A 17,386-nucleotide genomic window follows, 5' to 3' on the forward strand; every position below is an offset into this window, starting at 1 on the left:
AATGAAATAGGTGACTTTTTGATGGTCTATTAAGATAAAATAGACACTAGTTTTTAATTTAGATCTTCAAGAATACAACTGTGGAAACCATATTGAATTTGGTGCAGTAGTTTTTGTATTATGCCGGAACAAATACACGTACAAACAAATATCTAAAAAATATTGTATCTGCTTTTATTGCCTTTATTAAGCCTCTCACATAAATTTTTCTTAAATATCTCCTATCTGCAGATATATAATTTAATTATATCCGTAAGATATTGCGTATATATATATATATATATATATATATATATATATATATATATATATATATATATATATATATATATATATATATATATATATATATATATATATCCGAATTCAGAACTATCTTTGTTTTGATTTTTTGGTTTCCGGTTTGGCTATTCATTATATATCCATTTAATATTAGTCGATTTTCAATAAAAAAAAACTGCAATGGTAATTTATATTTAGTACTACATGGATTTAAAATAATAAAAAAATATATATATATTTTTGAATCACATTTATTCAAATTATTAATAAGGATCATCTTTGTAAATGAGAATAATTCTACTCTTCATTCTAAGTACTGACAATCACCAGCATTAAGATATTAATAAGGGTAAGTGCGGCCAGTGTTGACACGGAGAATTCCACTATCGCAACTGAAACAATATATTATAAGTGTTACAGGTAAAATTGTTAAACTTAAGAACGTTCAACTTTAATGTACTGTAGTGTGGCAACGTCGCAATTGTCCATTTTAACAAAAACATTTTTAATATTTTCAGGTGATTATTTAAGATGTGCTTTGTTAGAGAACTAAAACGTTTATCATACTGTAATATTTTTATTAAGCTGTCACTAATAATTTGAATTTTAAAAAAAATCTGAAGCAAAATATGAAATGGGTGCAAATTCTTTAGTGGTAGATTAATATACAGCGTATTCTATGATTAACGTTTTTGTTAGCAAGTTTTTTTTTAATAATCACTCACAATTTTTTTTAAATTGATGAACAATTGTGACGTATCTACTCTGTGGTAAGCTAAAGTTATGAATGCTTTTAACCTTATAACGTAACTAATTATTGATATTAACAAATGACTTGAACAACACCATAAGAATGAGACAGATTATTTTTTATTATGGTAACACTTTCACCATGTGACTTACATAGTAATTAATACTTTTATAACAGATTTTAATAGTGTTAAGACATATTGATGAATAACGAGATTTTTCATATTTGAATATGTTATACTAAGTTTGTTTTATATGCATCATTATTATAGGATTACTAGCTTTTGCTGTTGCAATATGTTCATACAATATGTTCATACTAAATTTCATAACGAATGGTTGAGCCGTTAAGCCGCTAAGAGGCAACAACTAACAATTATTTGTTTATGTATAAACGAAGATAGTTAGGATATTATCTATGGTACGCATATTAGATTGAAAATATTTGAATTTAGAATGCAAAGTCACATGAACCTGTGTAGATTTTGTTTCGAAACGAGTAGATTTTTATGCCGAAAAACCGTTATTATACTTGTCTTAAAATTAACATAGGATTAGCATAGGAGAGATCAGTCCCTAGTCAGTATTCAAAATTATTGGTAAAGTAATTGCGACCTTCTTGCGACTTTTGATAGTTGCTTGATAACGTCTCATCATCATCATCATCATCTCGGCCATTATCCGTCTACTGTTGAACACACCCCTTCCCCATAGACTGTCATAATGAACGGTCCTGAGCCACCTGCATTCACTAACTCCTTGCAATGCTTTTGAAATCGTCACTCCATTTATCATTCTGTACTGTGCTTGGTCGTACGGGGTCGCCACTCAGGAACCTTTCTTACCTATCGGTTGTTGGTTTTCTGCCCATAGTCACGTATTAAAAATATCAACTGTGCAAGTTTTACTATCATAATGTTCAAGTCATTTGCCGCGAATTGTTAAAAACTGCCACTATAATTACCCAGTTTTTGGAAGAAGTGTGTTTCCTCCCATTTGAATAAAGCCGCCTCCTCTACAGCTGTTATATTTCATTTGGGTCATTGAGTTACAGCAATGAGCGAGAAATGTGTTTAGACGTTGTGATGCTGCAAAGAACTGCCATGCGCGATTGTGGTCGCATGAGTTCGAAAGGCATCCAGGTTGACTGTTACCACCATTAGGAAAGAAGTCTAAATCTCCTAGCTGTGTACCAAGACCGTTAGAAAAAAGGCCATTTCCATCAGTATGGATTACTTCAACGTAGATAGCGTCTGTTTTTTGCAACCTGTATGAGCTCTTCGAAGGATCCAAAGCTGTAATTATAAAAAAGGAAACTTAACTCTATCCATATAATGGGCTCAGTCTTCCGTTGAAAAATTTCATTGTAAGTTTATAGTTGAATCTAATTACAAGTGATTAGGTTTCTAATAACTAAAGTTGGATTATTGAACTACTGGTTTTTACTTTCGCTATTTCAAATAATTAGAAAATATCTTTTTCTGTCTGTACATCTTTTGTTGTAATTTTTTCTGTATCTTGATGATAGTCACATGAATATTTTTTTACAATTATTACTGATTGTAAGTTTTCAATTTATCTAGCATCGAAATTAGATATAAAATCTAATACTATTTGGTATATTAAGTTTAATGCAAATAAATACCTGTAATTCTTGCAATATTGGGAAACCGTCTTCCAGTTAAACCAACAATGTGTGCACCAAGATCAAAACCAACCAAGTGAATTGTTTCGGGTCTAGAGTTAAAACCTTGTATGACAAGGAAGTCAACAAAATATGTAGCAACATTTAAAAGATGGCGATCGGCATTTGAATACGACAAACTTGCGTACTCTGACCAGTCTACTACGATCACGTTCACGTCTTCAGTTATTTCCAATAATTCTGAAAGTAACAAATTTCATTAATAATGTTTTTTAATGATGATATACGCTTAGGTAATAATAATATTTCGAAAAGAATAACAAACACAATTTATCAGATCATCAAATAATTTAAAGATATTTTTTATCTGAATTTAAATTTAAAAGAGATTATGTTTAACATTTAAAATAAATTATTAGTAAATAAAAATGTCATAGTGATGTTACTTGTATTATAGTGTTGTCTCTAGATTCTATTTTTGACGGCTCTTATATCATATCTATTTTTCTTCTTTTGTTATCGTTTGTTAAGATCATTTTGAAGAATCCTTTTACCTTATGCACGAAGGTCTCTAGCATGACTTAAGTGTACTTTGAAATATTAAGTAAGTATTTTACTAAACTAGGTGTCATTATGTGGATACTACTTAGTTGGCACTGATTAATTGATTAGAATTCTCTATTATGCTAATACTATGAGGTATAACAGCGGTCTATTAAATTGCCTGAAGATGTTTCATTTAGAAATGAAATACGAGTACCATACATATGTATGCGAAGACTAAATAGTGATCAGAAATTGATGACTAATAGAGAATGTCGTAAAGCTTCTACTAATAATAATAGCAGTTATTTCTCATACTATTGGCAGCGAAATTAAACAAAATAATTTTAATCAATTAATTATAAATTATCCATATATTCAATTTGATAAATTAAGAGTATTAGACTGAGATTCCGTTTTAAGATCTTTGAACTGCAATACAGTTTTGTTCGATTAAGTTGTTATTTCTATACGTCTATTTATACATAGGATCAAATTATGTCAATATAATTATTCTAATAAATTTTGAGATAAATAGAACAAATAATATTTATAGATTCATACATGGAGTTTTTTCTTATCGATATGATTTACTTCCGTGATTCATATAATGTAACCATCAAAACAGTTTTTATATGACGCTTGAACGAAGTACAGACATTGATAATTGTAATTACAGATAGATTGAGATATAGATAGGTGTTAAAAATAAGTTCTAAACAAACAATGCAAAACTAGCTGCATATGTAAATTATAAAAAGGTCCTAACTGGTCAAGACTACACTAGTGTTGTACAACGCAAAGTAATTTTGACTAATTGATCAATTATAAGTTTTTGCTTCACGAGAAAAAAAAAAACTAGTTACTTCAGTCATAATACTGATAGGAGTTATTAAAATTAATTGTAGAAATCTATTTAATAATGGTGAAAATAATGTATAACCCAGGCGAGTTGACAATCTTATCGTTCTTTTTTTTAAATATTATTTTTTATAAGCGACTTGAAAAATTTTTGACTGTTACTCTATATATACTTAAAAATAGTATGATATAAAATATTAGTACAGAAATTAAATATGAGCTACTTTCTTACCATTTTTGACAAGGGAATTTAATGTCGTAGTGGCGGTGCCTCCATGGCCATGCACTAGGAAGACGGTGGTCCGATTCAATACAATGTTGTTATCTGGTACTAACCTCTCTAATTCTATTGGGACTACTTTATTGTTACTAAAACAAAAATTGTATATTTAATATAATATTTCCTTAGATTATATAGAAAGTGTTTCCATAGAAATGCTTCGAGAAAAACAGGTTAACTGTTTCATACAATATTGCGTGATAAATAGTGACTCCTTTATTATTTCTATATTTATTTTGTCTTATAAATTATGCATCTTTTTAATACGTAAATAGTCATTTTATTTCTTAAATAAATCTCCAAGATACATTTTATGCGTAAATATTATATATAGAATACTGATAAAAAAAGATTCAGCTAATATGATAATTAGCTGACAAAAAGTTGACCTGTTTTGTATATAATCTAAGAATATTTCATAACGTGACTATTTTTTTAACGGTTTTATTTATTTTGCTTTATTTGTGTCTTTATCATCATCTCAGCCATTATCCATCTGCGTCTGAATATAGGCCTCCCCCATAGATTGTTATTAAGAACGATACATAGCACCTGCGTTCACTATTTAAAAAAATTAAAACATCACGATTAAAAATGATAAAAAATACAAACCGTGTATATAAGAAATATCTATTAATATTCGCTACTCTTGACACTTTATTGATAGAGTCGCCTTTGCAATAAGCTGAAAAAAATGATATTAATTGTAATTAAAATTGTAAGTATACATTATAAGTACTTAGATAAATCCTAATTGTAATTTAATCAATTTAGTAATTGTTTAAATTACAGTAAAAAACAACAAAAATAATTTAAACAATATGAAATAACTGGAATATGTTCATCGAAAAGACATTTCAGTACCTAAGTAAAATACCTATTAATAGACGATTTTATTCTAAAAAATCTTTATTGTTTATAATATACATTTGATGCAGTATAATACAGTAATATGGAAGTATATTATGAGTATTTTTAATACAATTAAGTACCTACTCGAAAAAAAAACTTTGAAATTTAAATATAATTTGTGAAAAATTAATAATTACTCTAATAATAAATTTCAATATTTTAAATGATTCTGGTTTTAATATCATATATATCGGATTATATGTTATCGAGTCATAGATTGTCGTGATTTATTTTAATCATGATAAAATAATTATTCTTATTTCTTTCCCTGTCTGATTTTTACGACAATAAAATTGAAATATTTTTTTATTATTTTATTTTAAAATACAACTAATGTTCTTCTTTATCCTTAATACCTATTATATCTATCAATTTTCATAACAATTGGTTAAACCGTTAATGTGTTAAGAGGTAATATACAAATAAACTTATTTTGCATACATATAATATTATATCATCATATCAGCTTTTAATTGTCCATAAGCCATTCAATTGAACATAAGCCTTCTCCTTGGGGGTTTTGCTAGTAATTGCCACACTTGGCAGGCGGATCGGCAACCGCAATTAGGCTTTGGATATGTTTTAAAAGCGACGCTGCCGCCCATCTCTCGCCCTCTCTTATTCGCATTACGACATCTACAGCACATAACAATATTACCTATTATTATTTTATTATGTATTACATAGTAATTCTTAATTATTTAGATTAACTTCCAAAATCAAAAGTAACTATTTTTTTTAAAAAAGCTATCGGCTCTCTAAATGAACTAAATATAATAGAAATAGTGGTAACGACTTTAGATTACGCACATTGAGTTGTGCATAGAAATATATTTAATATTGCTGTTTATTACTTTTTTCTGGAAAGTTCAAAATGATTTTTATTATTAGTATAATAAACTAGTATTTACAAATATATTCACTTTATTATTATGTATTTTTAATGAAATGATTTTGGCAAGATTTAGTAAAAAGGTAAGATCTATTTATTTAAATACTTCGGTGAAAAAATAACACTATCTTAATTTAAATAATAATTACCAAGTTTTTATATTGATACCATGCAAAATTTATATTACTTTATTAATGCACAATGTTTCTAAATTTTTCACCGTTATTAGAATAAAATAGTACAGAATAATGAAAAAAAAAATTACTAATACTATATTTAAGATAAAAAACCTGTCTATATAATTAAAGTATCAAAATGTTAAACCAAACTATTAATTATTAACTAAGGACCAGAACCGGAAAAACTCCATTATTTCATTATTTTATACAGACAAATGTCAAAGGCCTCTTAAAGCAAATTCTTTAATTTTATGCATTTTCTATATATTATATTTATTTTAATAGATCATATTACAATTGTGTGTGTACCTAATATGTAAATTTACAAAAATTAGTTTTGTACTGATGAACTGCACACAAAATATAATGTGTCGTCTTTTCGGATCTTATAGTAATTTCATCTTTTAACCCTTCACAGCCATACGAATACAGCTGTTTGGCTGCAGAAAGGAACATACGGTAGAAAATTTTAAGCAGTTTCGCTCCGGTTTATTATTTTATTTTTGCAGTTATTAAGAAAATACATAATTTAAAAATAACTTACCTAAAACTGCTACGAGCAGAACAAAACTAAATATCTTTGCCATGTTAAAATTAATACTGAATAATAATTTGCACCGTAATATATCTTCACGGCTATAGCATCACTAAATAAGAATAATGTCTAGAAAAATCAAATATATATGTATATATACACATAAAATCTTGATTCATTCGGTCATTGATAAGCCGATATAAACTTATCTTTAATTAAATTAATACGTAAAATTCCGATAACTGAGTTTACTAAGGTGACTAAATGACTAATGAGGACTTTAAAATGGAAACTTTTTCCTTAAACTTAATTCTTTTAATAATAATAATAAACTCTTTATTTGCGCACAGTAGAGATGTATACAAGGAGTATTTATACAGAATGTGCATATACATTGGCTAAAAACAATCTCTTACAGACCTGGATCTTTTGTGTATTCATTAAGATATTAAGTAGTTGTAAGTCCTGTCTATAGAATCATTACCTATGGGAGGGAGTTTGGATACCAGTTTGTCCTTATGATTCAGTGTGTCTAAAATAATTGTCGATGATTCTAGATTCAAAAGCGCCGTCTCTAAGGCAAGACTTTACAGCTCCCTTTGTTTTCTTCCGCGTACATAATGGATTATGTTCTAAGGAATTGTTCAAGAAAACGCCCGCGGTTACCTTTTATTATCACTCCTCTACCTGGCCACTACTGAACACAGGTCTCCCCCATAGACCACAATATGCCATAAGAAACAGTCCAGAGCCATCTGCATATACTGATTCTTTGCATTTGAGGTCATCATCCCATTTAAAGGGGGGGGGTCGTTTCACACTGCGTTTGCCTGTACGGAGTCGCCACTCAAGAACCATTATTTCCTATCTGTTGTCGGTTTTCGAGATATTCGTGATGTGTTAGTTTAGGATTATATGGTAATAATGTAATTATAGTAACATGGCTCTATGTGTTATGTGTTATTCATACCTCTTAACACAAGGTATCCTAACTTAAGAACCAGGGAATTGGAGTAATTGTATAGCACATAATGTTATATATTGTTACCACACTGTATTTGTGTTACTGTGTCTGATCCTAAACTAACAAGACTATGAAAACCTATTTAGACAAGTGAGATATACATGAATATTTTTTTTTAATATATACTTACAACATGTAGCAAAACGGCACATTGTATGTTTGAAATGGATTAAATATTGATCAAACAACATAATAATGATACACGATCGATGCCTGAATGAATCATAATGATAAATCATAATGCTCTATCGAGTCGACCCCCTAGACAAGTACAAACGAATCTATCGTTAGAACTTTTTTATACCACTGAGGTGGTGAGGCGAACAAGTATAGGGCCCACCTGATGGTAAACGCTTACGGTATATGCCTATAAACGTCTGTAATACCAAGGGGCGCATTGCTGACCCTGAAGAAACCTCTTTTCGCCTTTTTTGAAGACATTACAGCCTCTTGACTTCATGTCTCTTGGAAAAACCACAACAGGGAGCTCATTCCATAACCTGAGCTTTCGTGGTAGGAAACATCTCTGAAACTGCGTTGTACGCGACCACACAGGTTCTAAGGTATTTAAACTCCCCATCGATAGCGAGCTTTACGATGATAGAAAATGGCCGTGGGCATCGTATTGAACAATAGAATCGTTTCGTTCAACGCTTTTATGAAAAAGAAAAAGCGTACGTCGTCATCTCATTTTGAAAGAGGGACTGACTAAAAACCAGTACTGTTCTGCTGTGCACATTACACCGGGACACCTACAGCATTAGCTGAGCTAGTTCCTCTTACCTAATATAGGACACATCTTATATATTACTGTATTTTCTGTTATAAATATGTGTTTTTCTGGCAATAAATATTTTCTATTCTATTCTACCTCATAGACTCACTGTCTATAATGATTCTATAAGAGTCTCATTTGTACTTTACTAAAAAAACATAAAGCAACTTTGTATAGTTTTCTTTTCAACAGATTTTAAAAAGAAGAAGGTTGTATTTTTTATATTTGTTATCTCATAACTCCATCAATAATTATAAACTGATTTGGAAATTCCTTTTTTTTTATCTGAAAGAATTTATTTACTGTTCTCATAGATATTTTATCAAAATCGGATAAGTAGTTTAGTTTTAAATCAAAATAAGTAGTTTTGCCACAATTGAAGTTGTTTTTTTTTTTGTTGTCTGCAATCTTATATTATTCTACTTAATCTTACAATATGTATTTGTTTTACTTATTTTTTATTTATTTACTCATTATATTATAATTACTATACATTCACGATTGAATATATTATTATATATATATATATATATATATATATATATATATATATATATATATATATATATATATTATCATTTATTCATTTAACATTTTAGTAGTAGTTAAACAAAAATAAATAAAGTTATTACAAATTTAATTTCCAAGATATAAATATACATATAGTTAAGCTACACTATTGTAAATACTGATAATCTTAAAAGAATGGATATGTGCGTCCAGTGTTGACTCGGAGGATTCCACTTTCGCAACTGAAACAAAATACGTGGTATTTAATTTTTCTTCTACCACATTCAAACACGGTTTTAAGTAAAATTATCTTAATGAAACTAACTCTAGAGGGAAACTTTGTGTACAAAAGGCATCTGCTTTAATATCTCTGTCTTAATCGTATTTCTGTTGTAAAACAGATGTGCTTGCAAGAATATGTTTTGATTTGAAGGGTCTAGTGTGATAGTGAGATTACAGGTTATGGAGGTATAATATTATATTCCTCAGGAATGACAACCAATCAACCAAATAATCCATGGATGTCATAGAATATTTTGTTGTGTCCAATGTGCTGTTTATATCTATAGGTAGGTAACCTTTACCATTTCCCATCAAGTGGACTGACAGTAGTTTATCAGTATAGTTTGTCAGTATATATCAGTTAGTTTACCATTATAAATTGCACAAAAAACTGTTACAATAATTACCCTGTTTTTGGAAGAAGATCATTTCCTCCCATTCTAATCTCTGTTCCTCTGCAAGTATTTAATTTCATTTGGGTCTTTGAAGTACAACAACGCGCAGAAAAAGAATTGAGGCCCTGTGACGCTGCAAAGAACTCCCACGCGCGGTTGTGGTCACACGTGTTGAAGCCAAAGCAACCAGGTTGCTTGTTGCCGCCATTAGGATAGAAATCCAAATCTCCTAATTGAGTACCAAGTCCATTAGCCAAAGGGCAATTGGTGTCAGTGTGAATTACTTCAACGTATTCAGCATCTGATTGTTGCAATCTGTAACTGCTTTTTGAAGGATCTAAAGCTGTAATTTAAAAAAAAAGGTAAAATTTATTTAACAATATGTTATAGACAAATTATTAAAACACGAAAGTAATTTAATTTGACTCTGATTTTAGTTTATAACAACATTTTTAAAACATTGCTTTTAAATAAAACCTTTTTTTTTTTAATATTATTTTATGGGCTTTTACCTTCTTCAGGTATATCAGTCCTATTGTAAAATAAAACCTTGCAGTTAGAAAATTATTATTGCAAGCTGAAAAGGGCCAGAGATTTACTTATATTGTACTTGTCATCCTCATCATTATCACCATAACCTATTTCTGTCGACTACAAAACATGCATAATTTGCGTCAAACAAGACTTTTGAGATAGTTATTCTAACTCGTGAAGGGTCGTCACTCGAGAAGTTTTCTTCCCCATCGGTTAATGGTTGCCGGTTGCTAGAGTTACTGTAATCACTTTAATATACAGGTTGGTTTTTTTTATAATTAGGCTACAAAGGAGGGCCTTTTTATGAATCAATGGATAGATCGAATAGTCGTAAATGGGTGTAAACAAATCGTTTATCTTTGATTTAAGAGCGCTATTAATCCTATTTAGATATAAGATTTATTACAAAAAAATTATCAAGACTTTTAAAACCAATGGACATAGGAAATTGAAATACCTGTAATTCTTGCAACGCTGTTACCAAAGCTACGCAAATATCTGCCTGTTTGACCAACAATATGTGCACCAAGATTAAAGCCAACTAAGTGAAGTTTTTCAGGTGCTACACCACCACCAAAGGTTTCATATTGAGATATAAGTAAATTTGATAAATCTTGAGCAATCTCCCGAACATAGTTATCAGCCCGCGAGTACGACAGTCTTGCATATACTGACCAATCTACTACGATCACATTCACGTTTTCATATATCAATAGTTCTGAAAGAAACATTGCGAAAATTTTTATTAACACATAAAATTAACATGTTTTCAACTTAAAACAACAGAAAGTTGAAACACAACTTAAAATAATACAACGCGTGTAAAGCTGCAGCAGCTGGTTTGTTATAAACCGTTTAAATATGATTGAGTAACAAATATAAAAATATCCGAACATCTTTACACACTTTCACACTTATACCTAACATTAGTGGAAAGAAGTACTCAGATTCGGAATAAATAAGATTTTTTCGTAATAATTTAAAATGTGACCATACGGTCCTGAGCGAGCACAGGGACTGTACGCCCTGTGAACTGAAATGAAGAAATTTTTTTTCGAGGGTTGGCTGCATCTTCTTGAAGGAAAGTGGACCAAGAAACATATCATAGAAAAACTAAGAGTCAATATATTATATCAATATCGGTACCGTCAATTGTCCATTTCGGGGTTTAAAAATTTTTATCTTTAGGTATTTATATATATATATATATATATATATATATATATATATATATATATATATATATATATATATATATATATATATATATATATATATATATATATATATATATATATATATATATATATATATATATATATATATATATATATATACACATAATGTATGGAATGAATAAGGCATAGGCTACTCTTTATCCCGATCAATCAACATATATCTAGTCACGCGGACAAAGTCACAGGTAAAAGCAAGTATTTGTAAGTATGTTTCGGATAATTTTTATTCACATGCATAAAAATGCCACACCTGTTAAATTTAATGATTATAACACTTGTTAGTCAACACAAGATTTTATAAAAATACAAGTAAGAAAAGAACAAAAAATATGATAAGTCAATTATTTTCTTACCATCTTTAACAAGAGGATTTAAAGATGTCCTCGAGGAGCCTCCGTGGCCATGCACAATAACAACTGTAGTTAACCCCGACATAATGGCATTAGAAATTTCGTTAGTATTTATTTCTATGGGTATATTATTAACACTAAAAAAAAAACTTCTAATTAGTTTCAACATAAATAAGAATTGATCATTTAGAATAGTGAATAGCTCATGATAGAAAGTGGATGCCGTTTTTATAGACACAAATAATATTATAGATATTTATTTACGATTTATTGCAGTTTTATTAGAACTAAAAAATACAAATAAATACATATTTAATAGTAAAATAATGTCAAATGAAAGGTTGATAACTGGTATGCAATACGAAAATGGTTGCGTGTTAATAACGAGGGAGATCTACGACAATCATACGATCAAACAGACTAAGTAATATTTGAAAGAAGAGTCAAGAGTCTCTAGAACCAGGGTACGTGCGGTACGAATTATAAAAGTGCATAAAGCAAGAGGTGTATGCTATGCACTATTGCACCTATTGTGCAAATGACTTGCCGTGAAAATATATATAAATGATGTTAATATCAAATCCTCACTGTTTATGTACAAATTAAATCAATGTCTACAATTATACAAATGTAATCGCGGACTCATTTTATTCAACGTTAGAACTCTTTATAAAGAGCAATCTATTGGATACTTACTCTATTCATAAAAGTGTCGATTATTTTTACCGCCATCTGTTAAAAATTTACTGAATTCACAGATAAAATTAATAAAAATACCTATTGCTATTTTAAATTGAGATAAAAACTATGCTATCTCTCAGGTTGAACTAAACTGCATACAGTATGCTTAATTTCGTAAAAAATCGATTGAGTAGTTAAGAAATTCATCGTAGACAAACAACGTCACACGAAATTTTTATTCATAAACAATGTATATATTTGTTATCATACCGAGTGTATAAGAAATATCGTATATCATTTGATACTCTTGCTGTTTCGGTGATGTTCTCGCCCATACAAACACCTGAAAAAATATAAACGATTTTTAAAAATATGTATATACATTCTACTAATAATAGTTTTGGTTTCACAAAGAAAAAATACTGACTCACTGATTAATCGCCCCCAAAATTTATCATATTAATTTAAAACCTACTACCTCAACAGATTTCTAAAAATTTTTATGGGACCAATCTGAAAATATAACCTTTCAGTTAAAAAAATATTTTTTAAACTCAATTGATAAATGACTTCATCATTGAAGTTGAGGTAACAAATATAAAAAAAATGCAACCTCACTGAAAATCTTTTTTTGATGCCAGTTGAAAACACGGGATAAATTCGAAATCTTTGGCACCTTTCTGAAGTATTTTTCTATCCTTAGATTACGTGAATACGTTATACAAGTATGCCATCTTTGTGTCTGATTAATATACTCATATTGTTTTTTTTTATGTGTGTGTGTATATGTATAAGTATTCATATAGGCATGTACATATGTTTATATGTATGAATATCAATAAGTTAAAAAATACATTTATACATCTATATACGAGAAGTAAAAACTTTGTACTCCTTTTTACGAAAATTGCGCGCACGGAGTATAAAATTTGGCACACTTATAGTTTATATAGAAAAGGAGTGCAAAATGCTAATATTTTTTTAAAGTTATGCATTAAATAAAAAAAAAACTATACACACACTACCATATATTTCACACACACATGCATATATATTCTTTTGTTTATTGTTAGTCTGTGGTCAAATTGAGAATAGATTAATACTGTTTGTCTTTTAATATTAATTGTCTATAATCTTATTGAATGTCAAACATAACCATAATAAATTCATTTATTACAATATATGTTATGGTCGAATTTCGACCACTAAGCGAAACTAGTTCACATTGTTGTATGTATTATATCTCGATAACTATGTGTTTAAAACGAACAAAATTTGTTTCATTTGGTGCTTCCGGTAAAACAATTTATAATTACTCCTCTCTATCTAAAGGTTGCTTGAAAGAGATGCCTTTAGCGATAAGGGAGCCTATTGATTTGTCAGTGTAATCTTGTCTTGTATTTGTTTATATTTATAATAAGTTTACTACTATAATCTTTTGGAGGAAACTAGAAAGATTTTTTATCTACAATGGATGCCTAAATAATATTTCTTTAGAATTTTTGCTTATCTATTCCAGCGTTAAGCAAAAATTACTTATTGGACGAACTTTTCACGATTGTGTTTTCACTTAAAATATAGTAAAGTACTATTTTAATACGTCATCTCGAGGTGACCACTTCATATTTCCAAATTTCCAGAAAATGCGTGCAAATTTACAAGTAAATGATAGTTTAAATATAAAGCACGACTAAAAATATTACATTATATAAATAGACCATATAGTCAATAATAGTAAAAAAGTAATATAATAGTAATAAAAAGTCATAATTGTCAAATCAGCTGACTCGTTTCTTTATCAATGTTCTGTATGCACACAAAATGTATCCTAAATATAAAATGTAATATATAAAGTAGTATAAATGAGTGTTTACATTAAAAATTATAAATAAAACTAAATATAAAAGATATAAAAGAAACATAGTTATTTATCACGCAAAATTGTATGAAAAGTTGACCCACTTTTCTCGAAGCATTTGTATGGAGACACTCTATCTTGCTAATCTAATCTAAAATCTAATCTAAGCTTAAAACATATTCACGGACCCCTAATAATAAGTTTATGGCATGTTTTTAGAACATTTTTTATACAACTTAGAATGGCAAATAAGGTGACGGCCCACCTGATGGAAAGTGGTAACCGTCGCCTATAGACATGAGCAGTACCATGGACATAATAGAGTTTCGCCCATGATACCCCCATGCGTTGCTATGCCTGAGGACACAGGTGTTATTCCTCTGTACCCTGTAAAAAAATTCACGCTAAGGTTTATGAGAGTCTTTAAAGTTTTATAAATTCGATAATCAATTTAATATAAAATACCAAAATACGTTAACATATATTAATTGAATTTAAAGAAAAGTTCAGTTCGAATAAAGGCTAAATCTGATTATTGAAATATCTACCCTTCGGTGACATAATCTATGACGTTATTAAGAAAGAATAGAAAAAAAAAAAATTGTAGTGAGACGGCAGATCGGCGGGCGCGCGGGAGTCGCTTTTTTTGTATATTACGGAAAATGTGACTTAGTGTATCACTATCGATTAAGTGTGTGAAATTAATCAATAGAAGACTGGAGAATCCGGTGAGCTTTTATTTATTACTACGTAGTTAGATTTTTGACTGTGATCGCAGGCATAAGTCTATACTTAATATTTTTCCAAAACAAATATGTGTTGTAATCGAGTCCATATTACTTTAGGAAGGTATATCGTTAAATGCAATCATTTGATTTATATTCTAATATCAATATGAAATTTACGTATAGTTATTCTACATATAAAAAATAATATTAGTATTTTATAAATTTCATTATCGAGTTAGTTGTATAATTGTCCAGTTTCCAAGGAGAATGAACTTATTAATATCAGGACTATTAAATATTAATAATAGCAAACACTAGACATATGTATTACTTCTTTATAAATTTATTAAACTATGGGAAAATCTTCACCACACATTGATTTGAGACAGAATGATTGAGTGGCGACTTCTGTGTGTGCAAGTGCGGAATATGTGGGCTACCTCCACTGTTTATATGTGTAAGTGGGGGATTTTATATTTAATTATATTAAACAAATACAAATAAACAATTGCAGTTGTATGATTCCTCTGTACCCTGAAAAATTCACGCTATATCGAAACGATACACAGCATGCAACACAGCCATGCAAATACAACCGCTTCAAGTTGAAACATAAATGGGACAGAGGTACCCAAGCAAACGACTTTTGTACAAAGTCTTCCTCTGATGGGTCTCCTATTATCAATACTTTTATTATTATAAACAATAATATATTATAAAAAGGACCCAAGATACATAGTCAAAGACTTAAAACGGTATTGAAATTAAAGCCTATTATAGTACATTACTGCAGCAGCCAGCAACTGAGTCAAAGATGGATAAACGTGCAAGTGTGGGCCGAGGCGTAGCCGAGGTACCCATACGTGAGCCCATCAATTCCTAGTTGTGGCCAAGACTTGTATAGTACTTTTCTCAAACAATGCGCAGAAATCAAAAACACAATTTTACTTTTTAAGTTCAATGACGAATAACGAACAATAATAGTTTTTCACGCGCCATAATGTTCCTTTGTTTCAGTTGATCCTTTGCCTCTGGCAAACACCATACACAACTTATAGGAATACTCATTCCCTTATTACATTGCATTAATAAATAGTAATACCCTTTTTTTTTTAATAAACAGCTTTCTATTTGCAAGCCAGTTCGAAATTTAAATAAAACCTTTTATTAATTACCTCCTTGGTACCTATATTTCGAAGTAAAAGGTCATTCCATTTTTAATTTACAGGACAGATATGAGTTTACATAGTAATTTATCTGGCCGCAAAACACGACAGATATGGATTTTCATACAACTTTTGCCGACCGCTATCTGCATGTATCTGGCCAGTACGGCAATTTTGATTTATCTCTAAGAAGATTGTCAAAATAATGCTCACATTTCCAAGCATGTTTGAGAAAAATATTTTTTTATATTTATTTCTTCACAATTACTATTATCATCCAGTGGGGTTTATAGTTGAAAGTACCAGTGTTTTTAAAAATCTTACATCTAGACATGCAGGTATTTTCTTATTTATCGAGTGTGTATTAACTCCACTTACATTTTGTACTATGAAAACTGAATATTAATTTCTTTTTTTATTAAAAATCGGAACAGTTTTAAAAGTACAACTTTTGTATGGAATGTGATATTTAAGTTTTATTATAAACTAATAATAATAGGAAATTGTTATTGTTATATGTTGTGTATATGTTATATTTTAGTGAAATTAGGTACTAGAGCGAAAATAATTGTATATTTTCAAAATAACTTACCTAGAATAGCTACGAGCAGGATACAACTTAACGTCTTTGCCATATTTGAGTTTTTTTCGTTTTGTTTATAAAATTATATATTTTACCACCACTTTACTACTAACTGTGAGTGTATTGAGAAATTTTACTTATATATACTACCAAAAAATCTGGATCACTTATTGATAAAAATGTTAATTTCACTGATATAAAACTTATCTTATCTTTAATCAAAGTAATAATATCAAAAATGCCGACAAGTAAAATTTATGTACTTAATGGATTACATAGAACAATTTGACCCATTTTCATTGAAATCTAAATAAAATAGATTTAATAAATACCTACTATATTTAGTTACTTTACTTGAGTTAAGTACTCTACTTTAGTTGAAT

General features: G+C 29.2%; 2 protein-coding genes across 2 annotated transcripts; both read right to left on the bottom strand.

Annotated features, from left to right (window-relative positions):
- Positions 1 to 515: 515 nt before the first annotated feature.
- Positions 516 to 7,045, bottom strand: LOC113512295 (inactive pancreatic lipase-related protein 1-like). The gene is made up of 6 exons (XM_026896083.3): positions 6,889 to 7,045; positions 4,974 to 5,046; positions 4,314 to 4,450; positions 2,678 to 2,917; positions 1,997 to 2,327; positions 516 to 674 (listed from the first exon to the last, which is right to left on the bottom strand). The coding sequence occupies exons 1-6, from the start codon at positions 6,929 to 6,931 to the stop codon at positions 623 to 625; spliced, it is 876 nt and encodes a 291-aa protein (XP_026751884.1). The 5' UTR covers positions 6,932 to 7,045; the 3' UTR covers positions 516 to 622.
- A 2,255-nt stretch (positions 7,046 to 9,300) lies between these two features.
- Positions 9,301 to 17,149, bottom strand: LOC113512396 (pancreatic lipase-related protein 2-like). The gene is made up of 6 exons (XM_026896276.3): positions 17,013 to 17,149; positions 12,939 to 13,011; positions 11,991 to 12,124; positions 10,857 to 11,117; positions 9,878 to 10,208; positions 9,301 to 9,430 (listed from the first exon to the last, which is right to left on the bottom strand). Exons 1-6 carry the CDS (start codon positions 17,053 to 17,055, stop codon positions 9,376 to 9,378), a joined length of 897 nt encoding a protein of 298 aa, XP_026752077.2. The 5' UTR covers positions 17,056 to 17,149; the 3' UTR covers positions 9,301 to 9,375.
- Between the last annotated feature and the right edge of the window lie 237 nt (positions 17,150 to 17,386).

Source organism: Galleria mellonella, unplaced genomic scaffold (assembly GCF_026898425.1).
Source record: "Galleria mellonella isolate WM207_F2 unplaced genomic scaffold, CSIRO_AGI_GalMel_v1 utg64, whole genome shotgun sequence".
Classification (NCBI taxonomy): Eukaryota; Metazoa; Arthropoda; class Insecta; order Lepidoptera; family Pyralidae; genus Galleria; species Galleria mellonella.

Bases quoted from the DNA above. Each gene is read 5' to 3' on its own strand.
- LOC113512295 (XM_026896083.3), bottom strand. From the start codon at position 6,931: ATGGCAAAGATATTTAGTTTTGTTCTGCTCGTAGCAGTTTTAG. The intron at 5,047-6,888 runs GTAAGTTATTTT...CATTTTTTTCAG, and splicing joins TCTGCTCGTAGCAGTTTTAG to CTTATTGCAAAGGCGACTCT. The intron at 4,451-4,973 runs GTTTGTATTTTT...TTTTTGTTTTAG, and splicing joins AGATATTTCTTATATACACG to TAACAATAAAGTAGTCCCAA.
- LOC113512396 (XM_026896276.3), bottom strand. From the start codon at position 17,055: ATGGCAAAGACGTTAAGTTGTATCCTGCTCGTAGCTATTCTAG. The intron at 13,012-17,012 runs GTAAGTTATTTT...ATATTTTTTCAG, and splicing joins CCTGCTCGTAGCTATTCTAG to GTGTTTGTATGGGCGAGAAC. The intron at 9,431-9,877 runs GTAATTATTGTA...ATTTTGTTTCAG, and splicing joins GATCTTCTTCCAAAAACAGG to TTGCGAAAGTGGAATCCTCC.